At 36.3% G+C, this 23,860-nt stretch overlaps 2 protein-coding genes across 2 annotated transcripts; both read left to right on the top strand.

Moving 5' to 3' along the window:
* Positions 1-3,065: 3,065 nt before the first annotated feature.
* On the top strand, positions 3,066-6,882 carry chchd2 (coiled-coil-helix-coiled-coil-helix domain containing 2). The gene is made up of 4 exons (XM_015380413.1): positions 3,066-3,243; positions 4,346-4,601; positions 5,010-5,163; positions 6,864-6,882. Exons 1-4 carry the CDS (start codon positions 3,194-3,196, stop codon positions 6,872-6,874), a joined length of 471 nt encoding a protein of 156 aa, XP_015235899.1. The 5' UTR covers positions 3,066-3,193; the 3' UTR covers positions 6,875-6,882.
* A 512-nt stretch (positions 6,883-7,394) lies between these two features.
* Positions 7,395-17,178, top strand: phkg1 (phosphorylase kinase, gamma 1 (muscle)). Its single transcript, XM_015380414.1, has 10 exons — positions 7,395-7,684; positions 9,235-9,392; positions 11,906-12,084; positions 12,168-12,222; positions 12,305-12,370; positions 12,439-12,602; positions 15,214-15,304; positions 15,487-15,640; positions 15,740-15,865; positions 16,456-17,178. Exons 2-10 carry the CDS (start codon positions 9,310-9,312, stop codon positions 16,720-16,722), a joined length of 1,185 nt encoding a protein of 394 aa, XP_015235900.1. The 5' UTR covers positions 7,395-7,684; positions 9,235-9,309; the 3' UTR covers positions 16,723-17,178.
* Positions 17,179-23,860: the final 6,682 nt, after the last annotated feature.

Genomic DNA, 23,860 nt, shown 5'->3' with positions numbered 1-23,860 from the left:
TTATCAATTTCTATTTATTTTCCAGGCTTTTTTCTCTCTAATGTGAAATCTTCCGATTAGAACTATGAATATTCTACTTGCATTTTCATTGCAGATAACACAGTTAATAAATGGCGGGCATTTAAGGAAAATATCAAAATTTTTTGTTTAACTTTTCTGAATTTGCAATCCCCTGCTGGAACACATAGCTCCTATCTTCTTCCTTAACAGTGGGATAACTGATATTCCCATGGTAATTAAACCTGAAAAGGAATCTGAAAATTCATTAGAGATTATGTTTCCAAGCACTGCTAGAACAGTGCTGAGGATAATGGGACCCCATGCATATCCAGGACCCAGGTTAACTGGAAAAATAATTTAATTCAAAAATACATTATTAATAAAGGGAAATTTTATGTTTCAGTAACTCATAGGGTTTGTTGATTTTTTTTTTGTGATCAAGTTGTAGCTTTTGATAGCTGTAGGCAGAAGGGATCTTCTATTGGTCTGTCTTGCACGGTTCTGTTTAGGTTAGGGTTAGGTATAAGTTGGTAGTAGGGTCAGGTCTGGGTTATGCCCTATAAAATAAATGCAAGTCAGTTAGATGTCCCCATATGTCATAAAAACAGCTGTGTGTGTGTATGTATCAGGGGAAAAAATGTAATAGTAGTAATAACAAACTTTAATCCAAAAGTACATCCTTACTACACTGTTATCAGTTTAACAATTAAGGTTGTTATTTTAAAGAAATATCACAAGGTATCTGCTTTCCTTCTACATATGTGAAATGCAGACAGTGCAGAAAAACTTTTTTTGTGTTATGCAAATACCTGATATTTTTCTAAATGTTTTAGATCATCAGGTTCATTTTAAAATTGGACAAAGATCACCAAATTTAAGCAATAAGCACTAGATTATTTAATTTACTAGGGGAGAAAATCTTTAAGTCCTGTATGAAGCACCATGGATCATCAGCATCAGCAACCTCAGGTTCCCTGTCCTACCACCATTTTTAGATTGTCGAAATTATACTCATATTTTAGGCACATAGTTCCTTAACTGAATTGAATATGTAAAAAAGAACCAACAAACAGGCATCCAAACAACACAACAAACAAACAACAGGTTGTGTCGATATATTTTTTCCTACCACCATTTTTAGATTGTCGAAATTATACTCATATTTTAGGCACATAGTTCCTTAACTGAATTGAATATGTAAAAAAGAACCAACAAACAGGCATCCAAACAACACAACAAACAAACAACAGGTTGTGTCGATATATTTTTTCCTACCACCATTTTTAGATTGTCGAAATTATACTCATATTTTAGGCACATAGTTCCTTAACTGAATTGAATATGTAAAAAAGAACCAACAAACAGGCATCCAAACAACACAACAAACAAACAACAGGTTGTGTCGATATATTTTTTCCTACCACCATTTTTAGATTTTCGAAATTATACTCATGTTTTAGGAACATTGTTCCTTTACTGGATAGAAAATGTAAAAAAACAAACAAACAGGCATCCAAAGAACAGCATCCAAACAACACAATGCTGCCACCACCATGTTTCACGGTGTGGATGATGTTTTCACAGTGATGTGCAGCTTAGATTCCTTTCCAAAAACAGTGTTAAAAAATATAGTCCACTGGACTTTTTTTCCAAGTTTAAAGACGTTTCCCATCCCATCCGGGGAGCCCGGTGTTGTCAGGTTCTGATGACAGAAAGCCGAGCATGTCCCTACAAAACAGAAGGGAAGCAAGAAGAACAGAAACACATCAAAGGTGCTCACCAAACCTTACTGGGCGTTTGTCAAATCAGCAAGGAAATCCAAAAGACACGCAGCAGAACATAATGGTGAGATAATTTAATGCAAAAACATTTAATTATCCATATATGTTGCTGGAGTCTCTGTAAAACTCAAGAGGATTTTCTCCAAACACAAAATCCCAGTAGAATTCAAACCAAACAAGACGCTTAAACAGAGACTAGTGCATCCTAGAGACAAAACCCCCTGACCAAATACGAGCGGAGTGGTGTATGCAGTTAAATGCATTGAGGAATGCTGTGATCTTCATATTGGAGAAACAAAAAAACCTCTCCACAGATGCATGGCCCAACACAGAAGAGCGACCTCCTCCGGACAAGACTTGGCTGTACATAGACACCCGATGAACAAAGGTCATTCTTTTGAGGACCAGAATGTTCACATTTTGGACAAAGAAGTAAGGTGGTTTGAGAGGGATGTGAATGACGCCATCTATATTAAAACAGCAAAAACCTTAAACAGAGGGAGTGGACTCAAATTTCATCCATAAAAAACCTACAAAGCATAGGGTTGATTCCTTCCCACTATCATCTCAACACCATTCCCCATGCAGGGGACCAAAACATCTCGCCTGGTCAGCCAGGCCAACAACGACCTCCCTTTCAAAGGCATAGACCAGTATCAGGTATTGCAGGCCAAAAATGGCCTCAAGGACTCCCCATTCCTAAGGGGAGGACTTGTTTTCTAAGCCAAATCAAGGCTTTATTTTGGGTTACTCTATAAAGCTTGGGACTCAACACTAATTCTGACATTTTGAATTGAAAAAGCTTCCTGGATGGAAAGCGTAATGTCTTCAAACTTGGAAACAAAGTCCAGTGGATTGTTTTTTTTAAAACACTTTTTTTTTTTTGAATGACTATGACCTGGATAACTGAGAATCATCGCAAGCTTATGTTCCTTCATTTCATTTTGCACTTCGGTCTGAATCTTACTTAATTAGCCAGAGGAACCTGTGTCACATGTTTACTGTCCCCAACATGTTTTTTGGTTAGTTGCAACAGGTTGTGTCGATATATTTCTTCCTACCACCATTTTTAGATTGCCGAAATTATATTCATGTTTTAGGCACATTGTTCCCTTTCTGGATTGAAAATGTAAAAAAAAGAACAAACAAACAGGCATCTGTGAATTTAAATTATTATCCGATTTTAATGAGAAATGGTACAACAACAAAAAAAATATTTTTATTATATATTATCATCAGTTACACAATAGTTTTTGCGGCAGCGGAAGTCAGTCGGAGGATAGCTGATGTAACACATGGAAAGTTCCGGATTAACTAAAGGTCGAGATAAAACTGCGAGCGTGTGTCATAGCAGCTCAGAGTTGCGTCCATCTTTTCTCACACGAGCAGCGAAACAAACTTAACTCTTGAAAATGCCAAGAGGAAGCAGAAGCCGACCCAGCAGGATGAGCCCTCCTGCCAGGTAATTAAATACATTTAACGTTATTTGCCTAAATTGTTGAAACCGTGGGGAAACTGTAAGAATGCGAGGTGCGGGTTAGCCGATATGCTAACATTCAGGTAACTGTTACGGCGTCATCTACCAAAGTCTGAACCTGGAACGTTAGTGAGATTAACTGCTGTCAGTGATTTAAACTTTATTTAGTCATTTAAATCGGATGTTTTATAGCCGCTTTAAGCTGTTGTCTTTTTCTTGTAATCGACTTAAATGAATGAAGGTCATTATGTTATATAATGTCAAAGATATATCTTATTAAGACTTAAAAAGGTCAACTTTTAAGTGTATCAGGATAACTTCTGGTCTAGCTATGTCTGTTGTTTTAATAGACATATTACATCGATGTGTCTCAAATATTTATTTTGTTGAATTTCCAGCAAATATTTCCAGGTTATGGGTCAATTTTCTTTAAGATAAACAACAACCATCTGTACTGAAAATAAGGAAAATCATTCTTGTAGCTGAAAAAAATAAAGTAGAAAAGGTGAGCTGATTGTTAAATAAAAAAAATAATTTATTCTAATAAATTACAAAATAGCATATGTAATGCATAAATTTTAGGCTGTGCAAATATTTGGCCCAAAACAGTGGCTACATAAGGACCAGACCAAACATACTGTTGATGTTTCAAACAGCTTTCTGTTTTGATGTATGCCGTTAGATGTGATTCTTTAACAGCTGTTGATGAGGATTAAAATTTTCGAAGTGTATAACAATGTAATAAGCAGTGACCGTGGGGATCCCAGCTCTGCTGTATAATGTGACCTGAGGAAACCTCCAGCCAGTGCCTTAAGGAAACATCAGCCTAGATTTCAACACAGCTTGCACTTTAAAATTATTCCTATTTAAAGGGAAACTATTAAAACACCTGATGTATAAAATTGTTAATTTAATGCTCTAGAATTATATTTTTCTTTTAATTCATAAATATACACAGCTGCTTAACTTTTCTGTTCCTATATTAAGGATTAAGGTGTTGATATAAAATGAGTTATTTACTGCATAGTTTGGCCTTTTGTTGACGCCGTTTTCCCTGACCTTTTAAATTGAACTTTACTTTCCACAGCCGGGCACCACCTTCACCTCCACCAATGGCCAGGGCGGCACCTCCAACTCATGCTCCAGTCCCCATGCAGGCCGCTCCATCTGCTGTTGGTGCGCCAGCCGCAGCGCCCAGACAGCCTGGCATGTTCGCACAGATGGCAACGACAGCCGCAGGCGTGGCAGTGGGCTCTGCAGTGGGACACACCCTCGGTCACGCCATGACTGGTGCCTTCAGCGGAGGCAGCTCTGAGGCTGCCAGGCCTGACGTCACATATCAGGTAAACTGATGAGCAGCCTTCTGTGAAACTAGGGTTGGAGAAGATTATTTTGTTTACCAGACAGCTGGCAGGACTGTAATTAAAGATCCAGTAAAGAGTTGTGATAGAATGAACATGACAGGTAAAGCTCTTGTTTGGACCAGGACAATAAGGATTTGGGACTGTAAATAAGAATGACCCATTTAAAGATTACCGGCCTGAGAAACCCTTGAGCCAGTTCAAATAAGGAAACCAAGTTTTCATCAGAAAAGACCACCAGTTAGTTTATATCAGAATTAGATGAATTGCTTGATCACCATCAGAGCTTTTATTACGCACTTAGACCAGCGTCTTAACTCAAGATGCCTGAAGTTGTTTTCTGCTAATGAAGGATCTGTCAACCATCATTGTGTGTTTTGTGTCCATAAGGAGCCGTACCAGCAGCAGGGACAGCAGCAGGCAGACCAGACGCAGATGTGCTCCTATGAACTGAAGCAGTTCCTGGAATGTGCTCAGAACCAGAGTGACCTGAAGCTCTGTGAGGGATTTGGCGAAGTGCTCAAACAGTGCAGGTTTGCTAATGGTAAGTTTACATATGCAAATGTAAATAGAAAAACATTTTCTCGACTATCTACTTCTGGTTTTGTCAGAGTTTTTGTTTATTTTTTAAATAGCTTTTTATTTCAGAATTTCTTTTTATCCGCTCTATTGGTTTACATTGATTCTGAGTGCATTGATGTAAAACTAGTTAAAACTATATTCAAGGATTTGAACATTTTTAAGTGCCTTCATGAGGTTAAAGCCACAGGAGATATGTGTTTTAGGCATTAATTATAAATCTTCAAAGCCCAACGTGTAGACTTAAACTATTAAGGTTTCTTCTACTTTCTAAAAAGTCAATAAAATAGGATTTTTTTCTGTAATATGTCTTTTCCTCTGGCAAAAAAAAAAAAATCTCTATTGCTGTTTTCCACTGTTCCTCTACATACTCTGAGGTTTTGGTCAATCAACCTTTATTTATCAGCCCATTAAAGAACATTGGCATAATGGTCATCTATGACAGTATTGTTAATTCTGGGGGGGTTAGGTCCAAAGAAGTACTGCAGGGAAATATAATGGGTATAACCACAAAGCAAAAAAAACAAAAAAAAACAAAACTAATAGACATCTTTTTTGGACTTAATGAAACAAGGTGGACCAACACATGTAGATAAGGCTCCATAAATCACAGCTGGCTGTTCAAATGTCACATTAGACCTCAAGCAGCTTGGATTCTGGGCCTCTCCCTTTTTCTGTCTCTAGAGACTCTTGTCCTTGATCTCCTTAGTCTGCAAAAGGCGCTTTTGACATTGCGTGGGGTTTAGAGGTGGCTTAAAACAAAGAACCCTGACGTTTGTAGACCATGTCCTGGATACGTCTGTCCCATGAAGCTCTGTCTAGCCTTCAACTTGTCAATCTCCAAACTTTAGAAACCCATGTGCTTTAAAAACCAACACTGGGGCTTTCTCTTGTACTCCTACACCCCTTTCTACAACATATCTTCCTTTAACTTAACTTTTCATTAAAACAACTGAAATTTCCCACTTGTTGGATTGATAAAGATTTAACTTGTCTCTTGAATACATCACTCTGGATGGTCATCTCCTGTGGGAAAGACCTGCAAGAACAAATCAGGAACTTCCGTATTATGATGAAAGCCACAATACTTATGGATTAAAATGCATTTTTTTTGTCCTCTGTAGTCTACTTTTCTAAATTGAAATTACCAAATAAACTCAAGTAAACAGAAAACAAGAAGTAAAATGTATTAGTCAGTGTTATGCATCCATAAAGTGTTAGTTTTACTTTCTGAATATAATGACCGAATTTAAATTGAATTATCCTTCTGTCTAGATGTTGTGAGAAACCTGCTGCAGAGTTTAATCCTAGTAACCTAAATATAGCAAGTCTCTATTGTACAGAAATGTTTAACTGATCAGTGAATCTGAGGTACTTCTGAGATGGTGAGCTGTTTCAGTTGTATTAAAAACTCACATATTTTATATCTTTCTTTCCCTTTATTTTTTTTCTCTGAAGGGGACTAGAAAATGAGGAGCAGAAGGTAAAATAGAATGTGGATGACTTAGCATTAGAATGATGGATAGTAGAGCAGTACTCAGTGTGACCACTAGGGGGAGTAGTGTCAAGTGTCCTTTTTTCTTAATGTGTTGTCAGGTTTTCCATAAAACTTCTTTTTAAATTTTTTTAAACAATCTCATTGAAATGTCTTTCTCTCCTCTTTAGGTCTTTCTTGAGATGAAGACAAAAAGTCCTGCAGAGTTGAGATCATGTGTCAGCTCACCAGATACTAGTGGGGTGTAATCTTCAAGGGATCAAACCACCAATAAACATGCTTTATTTAAACAAACTATTTGAAGCAACCTCATTTTGTTGTGAGAACACAGCTGCAGAGTTTGTAATCATAGTCTTATAAATACTGTTTATATATTTTGGTGTCATTATTTTGAGTTGAGTGTAATTTAGATGATGCTTTTCATTAGCAGCGCTTTTATTCTAAAAGCTCAAATAACACAGAATATGTAGAATTAAGCTGCTGGTTCTCATCGTATGGTTTCATCAGATAAAGCAAATAAAGCACATGGATGATGACGTTGGTGTTTGATTTCACTGCCTCCTCAGCCACACCACACTGAACTGTTTCTATTCTTATCTGCTACATTCTTCAATTAGATTTTAGGAACATTGAAGCAGAGACACCTCAGGGCTCCAGCACCTGTTGTGTCACTCTGGTCTCGGTGCTAAACGCAAGCGACACATGGGAAGTGTGCCTTAAAGCCTTAGCTGTGAGAGAAGGAGCTGCTTGGATGTACGTTTGGTAATCTGGATTTTTTTTTTTTGCACGTGAAGTTGCTGTGGAAGCACCCATTTATTTTTGGCATTTGACATTAAAGCTCACCCTTTACAACATGGCACTAGCGACTCTACAGCGCTCCTGCTGCACTAGAGTCTGAGTGGATTTCTAAGTGGTTGATTTTTACTTCTTGGGAACAGACAGGACACTTTTAACCATGGAGTCCCTCTGTGGGAGCAGGCGCTGAAAGACGGTGAGTGAGCTGGGGGTTTTCTTCTGTCTGATTTTATTGGAGCATGATGGAGATTCATAAGGGATCCTTTCATTCAAACACTGCTTTGAGGTAAATCTAGAATTTGAATTCAACTTTATTGTCACACACTGTCACAGGTACAAACCAACAAAATGTAGTTTGCATCTATCCAGAAGTGCTATACAGGATATAAATATATAAACGTGTAAAGAAACTAAATGGTTTATATAAACGTAGTAATTGTAAAAGGCTATAAAATAAATATGAAAGCTATGAACAGATTATACAGGAAAATTAAATATATATATATATATATATATATTAGTGGGGTTATAATATAAATCTAGGTTGTGATTTTAACTGCAATGGACACTGCTTAAAATCGCATGAATAATCAGACTAGAAATCCAATCAAATCAACCGTTGAGTAAATCAGGTCTAACACTGTTTTGCAATTTCTCCACCCTGTGTGTAAAAACAATTTGAATCTTAAGTTTTAAACTATACCAACATAATCCCACACTAAAAAATGAGGATGCAAACGTATTTGATTTATAGGTAGGAGGCAAAAAAGAACATTGTACAAGCATCTTTTCCCACTAGGATAGTTTTCTACACGTTTAATAAGGTAGACTCACGCAAAGCAGGATGTTTTACCACTCACAATCACTGGACCAAAGTCCTGCGCTTACTCCTAAATTCTCTTCAGCTAACACCACCACATTCTTAAAGGATTTTACCCTGGGAATGATCTTGCCTCAGGATAAGTATGTTGAATCTCCACTGAATCCTTTGTGTTCATTTAGCCAAAGATTTCCAGAGCAATTCATGATTTATTTTCAATTTTCCAATGAAGACCAGTATTTACAACAAAGATCTGTATTTAAAATATCCAAATTCCCAGGGCCTTGGAAGAGAACTGGGCCCACAGTACCACAGAGCCTCAACCTTACTTAACAGTATGGATTACGACCCTTTTACCAACTGCTTTTTGTTTCATGCTGGAGTGTAAAAAAACAAAACAACTTTCAGTGTCAATCCTGTCCTGATTTAGCAAACTCTATACATATAGCTCTGTGTTAACAGGAAATAAAATGTATTTCTTAAGCTGTTTCTGAATGAAATGTTCTCTAGTGTTTTCTATTCAGAGGAACGGCTAAGAAATTCTGCCTCTGCATGATTTAAAGGAAATGTGAAGTCACTAACCCAGTCCACCCAGTGCCTGATTCTCTAGTGTCTCTTGGTGGACTGGATATTTAGCAAACATTGGCAAAATGCTATTGTTGTTGTTATTGAAAAGGTCATTAGTCTATCTCAGAAATAAGATGCAATAAGTGACTAAAAGTTATTCAACACATAGACCAAAAACAAATATCAAGCTTAGCTCCGGTATTTGATTATGCCAATAATTGTACTAATATAGTTTGAGGAAATTAGTCTGTGTGATGTTATTCCACTGCAGTAAAACTATGGAATTTAGTGGCATCAGAAGGTATTGAGAATGAATGCACATACATTAAAAACCTCAGTGTTGTTTTGTGCATGTTTAGTTCTTGCAGCTCTCTTTGACGTATAAGAGGAAAACATTTACTTACCTTTCGGACGTGAACCAGCGCTGCTTCATCATGACCAAAGAGGAGGAGATCCCAGACTGGGTGGGAGCACAGGAGTTCTACGACAAGTACGAACCCAAGGAGATCCTGGGCCGGTATGTGTTTGGAGTGCAACATTCAGAATTACTGAGGGTATTTCCATTCCTTTTGGGTGATGACAAATATTTTTATAATGATCTATGAATTGAGACCCATTTCAGCTGTTAGTTTTTAGCCTGTAAATCAGTTTTAGTCCCATTATGTCAATTTAAACAAACTCTAATCTATTTTATGTTGGTAAAACGGGACACTTTAAAAGAAAACAGTCTTAATTAAGAAGTAGCTATATCTGCAGGTAATAGAGAATCAATCATCATTATTGTCATTTTCAACCAATTATATTTTTATGAACATTTTGCTCAGAATGCATAAAAATAAAAAATAAAAGATAAAAACAAAATTACATAAAAACTATGAGGCATGTGAAGAGGAAAAGTGGATAATTTACAGCAATTGAAAAATAAAACGCTAGAAAAACAATCTAGAAATATGTAAAAAAAAAAAAATCTTCAATTCATTTCAGGTAAATAAGATAATTTTCCAATGGAATGAGTTTTTTTTACTCTTAAAATAAGATCATAGATAATATGCACTTGAAATAAGACAATGCAATTGTTTTTTCTTATTTTAAATGTAAATTGTTTTATTGTCAAAGTGTCTTACTTACTTCTTTAAGCCAAGAAAAAATGCAACTATCTAAAGAAAAAAAAAGGCATATTTAGATTTCATTTTTTGCAGTGTATAAAGTAGATCTCCTTTCCTTAGAGGCTGATGTGCTTCAGTTAACCTTCAGTTATGCAGTTCCAGGCTATCATCTATTTACTTTTTCTTATCTTACTTGATTATTTTAACTTTGTGCATTTCAACATATTTTTTTTTTTTTTTCTGCATCTAACTCATCTCCTTAGGGGGGAGCGGGCTGCCATTGTCCATTGGAGCATTCTGGGATAGGCTCACAGGACAAAGGCTAACCACACAGGCCATGACTCCCCGTAATTCTGTTGGACAGGCTCTATCTAACTGTTTTTATGATTTCACTGCTGCGGTTGTTATTAGGGAACTTTTTCATTTCTGATACGATATCAATATTGCAGTTTTGAGTACTGACCAATACTGATATTGACCTGATACAATATTACCTCAAATCATACAAGCTTTCATAAGTAAAGGCTTAATAAGTAATATTACCAAAACAGAGAACAAAATTCAACAACATTAGGTCAGAGAACAACTGACTCATGTTATATTAAGCAATGGGTTAAACTTTAACAGAAGCTGACTGATTTTATCTGTTTGCTAATATTGGAATTTTTTGGTCAAAATCAGACCAATATCCCACATTGATATAACCCATATAGCCTGATGACATCACTGGTTGTTATCAAGCTTAAGTCTGGCTACTTAAGTTGAATTTTTATTTTTTGACAGAGGTGAATAATATTTTCCCAAAGGGAGCAGTTAAGATAAATATCCCTTAATACGTTTCATGACAATTTAAAAGCATTTCAAATCGACTGCTGTTATCTTTGTTTGATATTCCAATTAGTTTGATAATTGGAAAACATTTAGGTGCAGAAAAAAACTCAAAGATAGAAGAAAGATTTAGAAAACCATTCATCCTATTCTTACTGTTATGTTTTTTAACCTCTATTTGCACCCACTTGCAATCAATACACAAACATTAAATAAACACTTAGAAAAATGTATAACAGAAAATAAGTGGGTTAAAAAATAAGTCAGCATAAAAGCAAGAAGAAAAGTAAAAATAAAAGTTAAAATATACATTTTTAGACAAATAATCGATTAATTGTAGATATATCAAATTTTTATTATTTTGTCCCGTTTAATGGCACACAAATTCATATTATTTGCTAGTTTTTCAAACAGTTTTATATTATTAAGTCCTTCATTTTTTTCTGTATGTGTTTTTATTTATGGCAGGTTTGGTCTTTCGTCGATCTGTAACAAAATATTCAAATTAAATACATCAAAGTTTTCTGTTTGTGAAATGCAAAACTGTGAAAACACATCTTAAAGGACAAAGTGCACGTCTGTCTTCATGTCTCCACTGAGTTTTTTTTTTTTTGGAGGGAATGGTCTAAAATACCTGCTGCTCTGATTATCATTCCCCGCTGCCTCTAAGATGGTGGCTGTTATGTAAGCCTCAGCGTGCAGAAGGCAGCATTCATTAACTTCCACACGTTGTGGACAAAGGTTATAGTGTTAGGAGGGTCTCTGGACCGATGGTCATGCCGGGTGATTGCGTAACAGTGTCTTTCTCCCATACAGGTCAGCAGGTCGTTGGAAGTGAGGAAATTATGTTCATTAGTAGTCAGGTCCACATACTTAGTTTCATTAGGTTAAACTCAGGGATCTGACTCAACCTTTAAAAAACAACTTCCTCAGACTATAATAATATAGATTTTAAATCTGTTGTTCCTGTAAATCACCAAAAGGTGAATAAAATCATGAGCTATTTAAAAAAATAAAAACACAGAGATTGTTTCTGAAGTGAACAAAAGTGTCACATTTGTGCTCAGATGTTGGTTGACGTTTTCTTCTCTGACAGGGGGGTGAGCAGTGTGGTACGCCGCTGTGTGAACAAGCGCACCGATCAGGAGTATGCTGTAAAGATCATAGACATTACCCCATCTGACAAAATTACCCCGCAGGAGATTGAGGAGATCAGAGAGGCGACGGTGAAGGAGATTGACATCCTTAAGAAAGTCTGTGGGAAGGAAAACATCAGTAAGCACTTTTCCTAATCTCTAAATGTCCGATGATGCTCAGATATCAGCTGATCCACTGATGAAGTGATTTCTTGTCTCCAGTACAGCTCAAAGACTGCTACGAGTCCAAAGCTTTCTTCTTCCTGGTTTTTGATCTGTAAGTGTTGTGGTTTATGTTAGATTTACACGTCTAACCGCTCAAATAAGCTGCAGCCTATGTTTCATTTTCCTCCTCCCAGGATGAAGAGAGGGGAACTTTTTGACTACCTCACGGAGAAAGTAACTTTGTCAGAAAGGGAAACCAGGTCTGTAAGCCAGCTTTACCAACATTACTCCCTGTAATGTTTTTTTAAACAGATAAATGTTCATTTAGGAAGATTATGCGTGCTTTGCTGGAGGTGGTCCAGTTCCTTCACGACCAGAACATCGTTCACCGGGACCTAAAGCCTGAGAACATCCTGTTGGATGACAACATGAACATCAAACTCACAGACTTTGGCTTCGCCGTGCAGATCCAGCCAGGACAGACACTCAAAGGTGGGTGGAGGTTTTCAGTGGAGTCACAAGTCAAACCAATAGTCCCTTAAATCCTATATCTGCTACAAAATTCCCTGACAACCTCAAGCTTTGACTAAAGGATAGAGATCAGCTCCAGCATCACTTCCTGTAAGATCAGTTGATACGTTTAGTGCCCTCCACAAGGAAAACTGCTATCTTTCCTTCTTACACAACCTGCTGTTTCATTAGAGCAACAGTTGGTGCTTTGGGGGGGCATGAATCTGGATCTAGTTGCAAAGCGTGCTTCCTGCTATGAACAGCACAGGACACTCTGATCTATTGGCTGCAGCCAGAGGGCCGTGGTATGCTGACCTTTCTAACTAGACTTCCCAGAAACCTTAAGATCATCATCAGCAGAAACTGGCGATGAAGTGAACTTGGTGGACTCCAAGGGTTAGGACCGGCGTCTAATTAAGCGTGATGCAGCCATCCTCTGGTAACCGTAAAATATGCTAGACAAAAGTCAATAGATAAGCCTAAATTCAACTTTTAGTAGATGTATTTTTAAACACAAAAGACAGGAGAAGTTTTGCTTTGTAAGTAAAATTATAAATCAGAAAATTTAAAGAAAAGGTGAAAAAAAAAAGAAATAATGCAACCACTGAGCTTCCACATACGTAAATATTAAAACTCTTATTTTTTTTTTATTAATTTAGCATTTCTGTTGATAAAGGGAGGTAAAGGTTGATCTGACTTGGTTGGACATAAAGCAGCTGCATTTTAAAGTTTCCAAACACATCAAGCTTAGAAATGTAATTATGCCCTAATCATATATGCTGAAATCATAGGTGGTTCTAGACAGGCCGACAAGGCCCAGTGTCCTCTAGAACTGGTCTTTCCCTGTAATGAACACATATGATGCAAAATTGAAATATAGGGAAGTAATTTTTTCTTAAAATAGTGTATTTTCTCTTAATTTGAGCAAGTAAGTAAGAAAAAATGCAGACGATATAAGATGATATAAGTTTAAAATAATAAGAAAAAAAGAACTGTTTAATATCAAGAGCTAAAGTTATTATTCCTTTGAGGAATAATGTTATTTACTTTCTAAATTAAGGGAAAAATACTATAATCTTAAGAATTTTTTACTTATTTAGATCATTTTTTTTCTTATTATGATATGCAGTGACAGAAGAGACTGTAAATGATTCGTCCCTTTGACCTTTTTAATTTTTCTCCTTTATAATTTACGTTAATGATTAATGAGAAGTTACAGTCAGCTTTAACCTCCAGCCGTATTAAAAAGAGGATCACAGTTCTTATCTGTTGTGGCTGACTTTATAAACCAAACAATGCATCCTTACCTTTTTTTTGTTGTTATTCTGTTGTTCAGTGTCCCCCATGAAAAAACATTATTACGTGAATCTATAAGGAATAATAGGAATGGATTGTAAAAGCAATGGTAAATATCCTTTAATGACACATACTTTCGCTGCACATTACTGAACTCTGGGTTTAGCTTTTTTTTTTTTTTTGCTAAGTAGATCAAACTTTTTGTAACCTTCATTATTAAAAACAGATTTTCACTTGAACATAAAAAAATAAAATAATTATTTCTCCCTGTTTTACATTAAATCAGACAAAACCGTTCCTTTCCATACAGAGAGACATCAATGTCACTTTCAAACAATCAACTCACAGGCAGGGTCTAGACATCTGAGTTCAACAGAGGAAAACAGTCAATTGTTATAAGAAAACTGAGGAGATCCTAATCAATCCTCGGATAAAGTTTTTCAAAGCCTAAAGGCGCCATTTTCATCTGACCAAACAATTAAATAACACCGTAAACATCACGGGAATATTCTGTGATTATACCGTTTAGGAAGAAGACAGTTCTGTCCCAAACACTAACTTTGAGCAAAAACAAAAGACCTTTGAAAGTACTAGTTACTAGCACTAATAGAGGAAGCAGCCATTACTCCAAAGGCAACAAGAATAAATAAATAAAAACAGATTAAAGTCCCCAAATGCACTTTGGGACAAAATTAGAACGAGGGGAAGCTTGATAGCCTGACAACCCCACCAACTGAGAATACGATAATGGAAGCATTGGTGTTGTGAAACTTCATCCATGCAGTTAAAGCTTTGTTAGAAACAGGTCTTTCATTTGGACATTGATCCAATCACACAGTCTGAAAGGGGCTTAATGGAGGAAAGTCAGGTCCAAGTCTCATCACTAATTAGAATAAAGTGTTTGCAAAGCTAAAAAGTGGTGTGGTCTGCAGCTAAACCTACCAACCTGACTCAGTTGCAGCAGTTTGATCTGCAGGAATGGTCACACATTCCTGCACACTTTTGTGAGAAGCTAAAGGATGGGCCTCCATACAGTTTAAAAAGGCATTTTACAGCTGACTTTTTTTTCCACAAAATTGACAAAAATTAAATCCTCTCATTGTATTCAGTTTATTTTAGAAAGGGACATTTTCTGGATTAATACTGTGATATTTAGACAACAGAATTTATTTGATTAAACATCCCTATTCACTAACATGTTTATTGTAACTATTGCAGTATGTCTAAAAACTGAAAAATGTGCACTCAGCTTTTACAAGTTGAGGTTTCTGCCTATTTGAACATGTGTTTAATGCAGAGGTGTGTGGGACACCGGGTTACCTTGCTCCTGAGATCATCGAGTGCTCCATGGATCCAGAACACAAAGGATACGGCACAGCTGTTGACATGTAAGTTTCCAGAGACTAATTGGTGCCCATCTCACATGGACAGTAAAAGGGGGATTTCAACTTTCCACGCTGACTCCATCTGTTCTGTGTTGGACTAATCAAAGCTTCGATCAGAGAGCTTGCTTATAGTTGCTGCTTAGAAAGGTCACAGTCGTCTCTGTCATTGATGCTTGTGTTTCCAGATGGAGCGCCGGTGTTATCATGTACACTCTGCTGGCCGGCTCGCCACCTTTCTGGCACAGAAAACAGATGCTGATGCTGCGGATGATCTTAGCAGGGACTTATGACTTCTCATCCCCAGAATGGGAGGATTGCTCTGATACAGTTAAAGATCTGGTAGGCTTTTTTTTTTCTTTAAACCCAACATTTAGGTTTGTCTTTTTAAAATTTCAGCAAAAGTTTTAATAACCTAAAGCTAATATTATACTGTTTAAGATCTCCCGGATGTTGGTGGTGGACCCAAAGCAGCGTTTCACTGCATCTGATGCTCTGAACCACTCGTTTTTCTCTCAGTATGTAGTTAATGAAGTGCGGCAGTTCAGTCCATACAGGCGATTCAAGGTAAGAGATCCTTCTTCTCATTATCAAATGTCATCCAAAAATACAGTTGAATGTTTTACAGCCTGTAAAGCAATTAAATAATTAGTATATTGGGCGTCTCCAACAGCACTGGGACAAATGTGTAACATTTTTGAGCTGAAGGTCTTTTAAAACTCCTTAAGTTTAAGTGCAGATTTTCTGTAGGTCTAAAGACTGAGTGTCTGGGATGCTTCTTAAATCTCTTTTTTATGTTAGCGATCTGTTTTGGTTCTTTGCTGATCTAAAAAAAAATGTTTTAGTTGAGATTGCATCAAAGCAGCCAGCTGCAATACCACTGGTACAGAAACATTAAAATATCTCCCTATTTAGCTCAAATTACCCAAAGAATTAAATGACTGGTTGCTGTTTGTTAGTGAACTTTCATAAATCAAGTAATCTTACTCCCACCACTGCACCACATGAGTGAATAATTTTCAGGAATATTCTTTAATATCTGCATCATTGGACAGTTATAGCCTGTATTTAATGCAGAGGTACCAAACCTTAAGAAACTTTAATTTCAACATAAAATGTTATTAATTTTACCTTATAAACTGTTTTTCCTCCATCAGGTCATCTGCATGACTGTCCTCGCCACCATGCGCATCTATTGCCACTACCGCCGGGCCAAGCCTGTTACCAAGGAGGTGATAAAGAGCGACCCGTATGCAGTCAAGCCCATCCGCAAACTCATCGACGCCTGCGCCTTCAAGATCTACGGCCACTGGGTCAAGAAGGGCCAAACTCAGAACAGAGCCGCGCTTTTCGAGAACTCTCCAAAGACCATCCTGCTTTCTATAGCTGCCGAGGCGGAAGAGTCGGGCCAACACAGCTGGTGATACGTCTGAACAACTGGGAATTACTTCTACTCAAGAAACTGAACTGGTAAAATCAGAACAGCCCTTAAGTGTCCTTGGAGGATGAGGGGAGAAGTGTGGGGGACGTACCTCCTAAAGCTTTTAGTCAGGGAAGCTTTTGGTTTTCTGTTTTACATAAAAAATATTCTGTAAAACGAGTTCTTAATATAGAGGAATATAGCCTCCACTGAAGTCTTCATCTTTTGTCAAAATATAGAAATGTTTCATTTAGGATCAGTTCGTATTTTCCCAAAATGTCAATCTTTAGTTTTGACTAAACTCAAACTGCATAGGCAAAAACAAAGGGAAAATGTGAGCTGCTCTAATGAAAGAATATTTTAATTTGTATAAACATATTTATTAAACTTTAATATTGAAACCCACATCTAATCTTTAAAGACTTTTCATGGTTTTGTTTCTTGCATCTCTTCCAGAGAACTCAATTTACAACTAAGGCTGAAAAGACAAAAAAAAAAAAAAAACCAAAAAAACAATTTTGTCAATTTTCCTTTCTGACCGACCACAAACATGTAAAAGGTCTCCCTCCAGGGTTTCATTTTTTTCATGACCTTGAATGCTTGCTTTTCCAGATTCCATTGTTGCAGGACTTTACCGTAACCTGTATGGAAGGTGCTTACTTCTATTGCTTGCATGAATCTACATGCTAGCTCAAATTTAGCAACATCCGAATTCGTCTTAAGTCTTGTTAAAAGTAACATAACCAAAGTTGAGTTCCTCTTCAGTTTGAAAATTGGATTTTGTTACATTGCAATTGCAATTAATTGCCTAGCCCAATTTAAAACACACACAAAAAGACAGTACACACGGGTTATTTTCAGCACAGTGACATGTTTATTATAAAAGTAGTGAGAAGCATTCACATAAATCTTTACAGGTCACTGAGTGCTTGTTTCTGGCACAGCCTCTCCCTGCAGTGTCCATTTACAGCCTCATTTGTGGTCTGGCTCTGTCCAGGTGGGAGGCATATAGTCATTTGTTACATGAAACAAGATGTTTCATGGAACACCTATGGACTGCAACTTTGACTCAAATAAATAACAAAGGAATGAAAATCTTTAAAAAAAAGAAAAAAGACTTGAATGTAGTTACCACAGAAAGAGCAGACTCCTCTCCTGTTTGGAAACTGGGTGCCCTGCAGGAAAAAATGTTTTTAAAGACATGCTATGAATATTAAGTTTATTGTACTCTTTCCTGTGTAGCTGGATAATAGCTGAGGGAAGTGCCTATCCAGGTTATGTTGGCAGGAATGAGACGAGGCTGTTGCATGGTGTCTGACTGTATCCAGCACAGAGCCCAGCTGGAGCAGAATTCAGCCATGCCCAGGGTCACCTTTCCAGTGATCCCATTAATCATCTAATGTTTATAACTATTAAGGGTGGGAGTAAAACATACCGTCCAGAGTGAAGGTCAAGCCAGTTACATTAACAACTGAGTGTAGCAGAGCTCCATAATCCTCTGCTGCAGGACTGAAAAGCAGAAAAGATCATAAGTGGAAAAAAATCTAATTTTTCTTCAATATAAAAACCGATTAGTTTTAAAGGAACTGTGTAGATTTCATTCAAAGGTTTCAAACAAATTGTTGTCACTCTGACATAAGAACAAGGCACATAAGGAGCACTCTGATCTAGTCAAGTCAGTTTGTGAAAAACAGTAATTTAGCATGGTGTCTGACTGTATTTACTACGTGCAAAGTAACACAGAATTCGGCCATGCAACCAAAAACATGCTTAACATTAAAACAAAGACCAAAAGGTTGGTAGGTTTTAGTTTTCACTCTCAAAACATGCTTAGTGTGGATGTTTGGAGGCATATGAAAAATACACAGCATACAAAAGTAAATAATAATTGAACTTAATTGATCTCACATTGGAGATATTAACCTCTCAATCCCCTTGAGGAGCAGTGGGCTGCCATTGTGCAGCGCACAGGCAGCAGTGTGGGGTTAGGGGTCTTGCTAAGAGAGGCAGAGTGGCAGTCTGTGGGCCTTAACCACTAGGCCGCCACTCCTCCCCCCCAGATGCATAGTGAGGCCCTATTGTTCGGCCTGAAAAGGATGTTAGAAGCTTGGACATGCTTTGTACCAGTTTATCATGGAAGGTTCTGGTTATGAATGAGTAGTATGTAAATAAACTAGTTATGTATTACCTCACATAGCTCCTTAAAGTGCTGCAAATACAAACTGAGGGAAAATCTTAAAGAATTAGTTAAGTACTTTACAAAAAAAAGTCTTTAGTGTCACTTTTCATGCATGTTTCCTCCTGCTGCCACATGAGGGCAGCGTTATGAATGGGTCTATAGGTTCTAAAGTTGTAATGTGCAGTGATAAGACAAATAAAAGCAGACACCAGCTGTTTGGTTCAGTTAAATCAAAGCTTAATGCGTGTGACAGTGTCTTAATTTATCTTCGTGGAACAAACAAACAGAGCATAATCTGTCTGCTGTCTGTCTCCAACTATCTTCTACAGATAAAAACTTAAATTATAAGCTTTGCTGCTGCTTAATTTCTGTTTTTAACGTGGATATTAAGCCTGCAGATAAAATGCTGATTATATTGTTATATTTAAATTGCTACACATTCTGATCTATTTATTGCGTGGTTTTGTTTAGAGAAAGAGGAATTAGAAATACTCGATTTCTTTTATTAAGATCAATCAAAAGGTCTTTCTTAAACTTGCATTTTGTAAAAAAAAAAAAAAAAAAAAAAAAAAAAAAAGAGAGAAAAGAAAAAGGGAAAACCAGGGTTCAGGACTTCCACCAGGAAACCAGTTAGCTCATGTGGTGAGCTAACCTGGGCCTGTGGGCTTTCAATCAGCAATGTCGACACCTACAATTCAAGCTAGGAAATGTTTCTGACTGCTAGCATAAGAATTTCACAATAACCACATTTCCCAAGATTATTTGAGCCATTTTTTTGCTAATCCATGACCATGTGCGCTTCTCATCCTCACCTTCTAGCATCTCATGGTGATGACTGCAGTCAGGCCGCCGCTTTCACGCTCCTCCTATAGCAAACACACCACCAACATTATAATTAACTTACATACATTTACAGAAGACACCTTATTATCCAATGTTAAAAATACATTTAGCCGTGAAGCGTCGCTTCCGCATTCAAACCAGATGTTAACCAAACAACTTTAGATTTAAAACGAAGAACATTTACACCTGATGACCTAAGTGGGCCAAATTCACTCTCGCACCTTTTAAATTGCATCTTTATCAAAGAATTCCTACATAATATCCCCTCTAACATCAACTGAAACCTACCTAAGCCAGCGTGGCCAAAGAGCATCTTTCTTCTTCTTCCCCTCAGAGCGCTTCTTCCTAGCGGTTCAAATCAGCAACGCAACTCATTAGCGCCCCCACTAAACTACAACCTGCTTCTTCTTTTCTATTATGGAGGATCGCACGCAACCTTTAGCTGCATACCGCCACCTACTGTACATGAGTGTGTAGCAAAATTATTTTACGTCATATGCTATTTTTAAATTTTGTATTCTGTAGATTAATAAATGATGCTTTCCTTCATCTGTGAATATCCTTTATATTTCCTTCATTTCCCAGTATTCCTTTAAAACTCCATTCCTTGCCTGTTCTTCCAACCAATCTTCTCAATTTCTCCCTTTCATGTTCATAAGTTTTACAGTTCATCAATACATGTTCTACATTTTCTTTTTTTCCACATCCTTCACATTTGTCATTATTTTCCTCCCTATTAAATATAAGTTGTCATTTAAATAGGTATGGCCCACTCTTAATATGATGATTATTACTTCTTCCCTTCTGTTTCTCTCATTAATGATTTTATTTAATACTGATTTTCGTACCTTATGTAATCCTCTTCCTTTCTTATTTTCGTTCCACTTTTTTTTGTTGCTATTTTTCCATTTCTTTACTCTTAATAAGTGATTTACCTTGCCTTTTCCCTAAAGGAACTTTAATGGTTATTGTTCCCTCTAAAGCCATTTTTGCCTATTTATCTGCCTTTTCATTGCCTTTTACAGCTTCAAGTGCTGGAACCCAACATAACCAAATATCAATTTCACCCCTATATAATCAGAATAGACTGTGCTGGATTTCTAATACTAAATGTTTTCTATCATTTCCTTTCTACATGAATACTTTCTAAAACTGCTTTGGAATCTGTACAGACCACCACCCTATCTGGTCTACCCTCCTCTTCCCATTGTAAGCTTAGTATAATTGCCACCATTTCTGCTGTGAAAACAGAGAGTTGATCTGATATTATTTTAGAAATATATATTTTAAACTCTGGTATATATATTCCTATTACCACACATCTTTTTAAATTCTTAGAACCATCTGAATGTATTTTAAGGTAGTTATAACATGATTTTCTTAAATATAAAACTACAACCTGTACTGCAAGACTTTTTTTCTAAGTTTAAAAAAAAAATGTTTTACGCTTTTAAAATGTGACCTTTACATTTTTGTGAACTGCAATTTTATTCTCCTTGTAAAAGATTAAATAAGTTTAAATATTTCATGCTTTAGATATATTTATAAACCAATTCTACTTGCTTAATGCCAAAACAGCATCAGATTTGTATTAATGTTGAAGGTTTCTATGCTTTAACTAAAGTAAACCAAACTGAAGTGTCCACCATGAGAAACATATATAGATTTACCACCAAGTGTGAAAAAACAACAACAGAAAAACCTCTACACCTGAAGCACATATAGGTTCTCAACCTAGACAATATGTTTAATGAAAAAACAAAATATTTCCATTTAAAACAATGTCAATTCTGAACTCAGTCCAGTAAATCGAAAGAGGTTTGTGAAACCTTTTTCTGAATTTTTACCGAAGCCAAAAAGTTTAACACAAAATAATACTGCAAAATACAAAGTAAATACTAGCCAAATTTGAGGAAAGTAATGAATAAACTCTCCCAAAAATCTCCCATTATAATAGGATTTGGCAAATATGGAAAAAAGCAAGAATCCATACTGACAGGATACACTTAATCAGATTTAAATCAGATAATTTGTAAAAAAAAAAAAAAAAAGTGTATTATTTGTCTTTCCATACATTCTACATAAAAACATCAGTTTTTCAGCTGGGGATGCAGAGTGATGTTTTTCACATGTTCTCCCTGTGCATGCATGGGTTCTCTCTTGGTACTCTGCCTTCCTCTCACAGTCCAAAACATGACTTTTAGGTTAGTTGGCATCTCTAAATTGTCCCTAGGTGTGAGTGTGTGTGCCTGTAAGTATGTCTCTATGTTGACCTGCAATGGATGGATGACCTGTCTAGAGTGTACCATTCATTTCACCCATAGAAGAGCAGGGTGCCAGGAGAAACATGCAAGAATTAATACACAATGAATATGATTTAAAAAAGTATTTTATTATCAGTTTGTCTTGCATACATCAGTATGTCCAACCCTCAAGGCTTTATAAGACACAAATATATACATAAATGTGAATGACAGATAAAATGGACATAGTTACCATTAGAGCAAACAAAGGTTCTCAGTTTAAATCTATTTAACTTGAAACATTTTCCTCTTATCATCATCACTGAAGCAGAGCACTTCAGGCTTTTTAACCAATAATGTCTTCAACAATGCATTTGTGAAATTATCATACAAAGAGCAATATAACACAAAAGGCAAAAAGAAGGCTACAATACAAAAAGTCTGTTTTCTCAAAATGTCCCTAAAATACAGATATTACATATTATTTTAGCTGAACTTTTGTTATCATTTTATTTTATGGAAACGATGCAATATTTAGTTTGTTGGCATAAATAAAGTTGTATGTTTCAAAACTAACTCTCATCCTGATCATGTTTATTGTCGATGGCTCCATTTGAGAAGAAATTGAATTCCACCATCGTTCATCAACACCTATGCAGATATGTTTTTTCTTCTCTTTTAGTTCTTTAGAAATGTTACAATACTCTCCTATACCTTTTGTCAACCGTTATTATTATTATTATTATTATTTTTTTTTTTTGGTTTTTGCAATTTTCTTTGAGCTTTGTAAATTTCATAATGAGAATCTGAGTACACATTGTATCAGTTTATAGTTCTTCAAAGTTTGAAATTGAGAGATAGAAATAATACATAGATAACAATACCACAGATTTATTATATCTACTGAATTCTACAACTAAAGATCATATTTAGGATACTATAACTTGTTTTGTGAACAGTGGAGCTATTGAGTCCATTCTCTAAATGTTTTACAACTTTGTAAAAATAATATTACAAACTGAAAAGTGTTTTTTTTTTTTGCAGTATTTTCATGAGATAATTGTTGTACATTTTTCTGTTTAAGAAACAACATGGCAGTAAATTTAACTCTGAGTTATTGTGCTATTAAACTTTCATTTTTTTTTTTTATAAATAAGCATGCCTAAGTAAACAAACAATTATTAGAAAACAATCTATATCTGCTGTATCTTTGCGATTGATTCTTTTTAGATTTTCTTTCCTATGGGTTGTATGGCTGTAAATGCAAACCTTTAAAGAGCTTGATAAGCAAATAGTTTGTATCTAATAGTTACAGTAATGTGGCATCCAGGAATGTACCTGGCCATGACTCTAAAAATCATCATTGGTATGATCTTTGATCCGTTTAGTTATTACTTTTGCCAAGATGGCCTGTGGTTATAAATTAAAATGCAGTTTATGAATCAGAAAAAAGCTGTATTGACAAGCAGCGTTTTACAGCTTTTGGGAATTGTTTGGGTGATATGAGGTGAAATGAGACACACAGACGAGCAAACATACAGCTGATATAAAGAAATGCAGGAAAATATATTAAAGAAGCCGCTTTTAGAGGATGATTTGATCCCAGTCTTTCTAAAAGGAATGGTTATCAGGACTCCTCCCTTCTGACACAACAGAGGACTCTCACCTTCTCTTCTCCAGACAAAGAATTTCCCAGATATCCTGAACATTTAAACAAATGACCCAGAAGATAAAAAAAAGGCTTCTTATCAGTCTCTTCATTGACCTGTGCTTACTTTGTCCCAGTCATAAGCTATGCACTACTAACTTCACTCTCTCACTCACTCACTCACTCACTCACTCACTCACTCACTCACTCACTCACTCACTCACTCACT

Source organism: Cyprinodon variegatus, unplaced genomic scaffold (genome assembly GCF_000732505.1).
Source record: "Cyprinodon variegatus isolate N-32 unplaced genomic scaffold, C_variegatus-1.0 Scaffold213, whole genome shotgun sequence".
NCBI lineage: Eukaryota > Metazoa > Chordata > Actinopteri > Cyprinodontiformes > Cyprinodontidae > Cyprinodon > Cyprinodon variegatus.
Note: the sequence above shows the minus strand (reverse complement) of the source record. Positions and strands in the feature narration are given on the sequence as shown.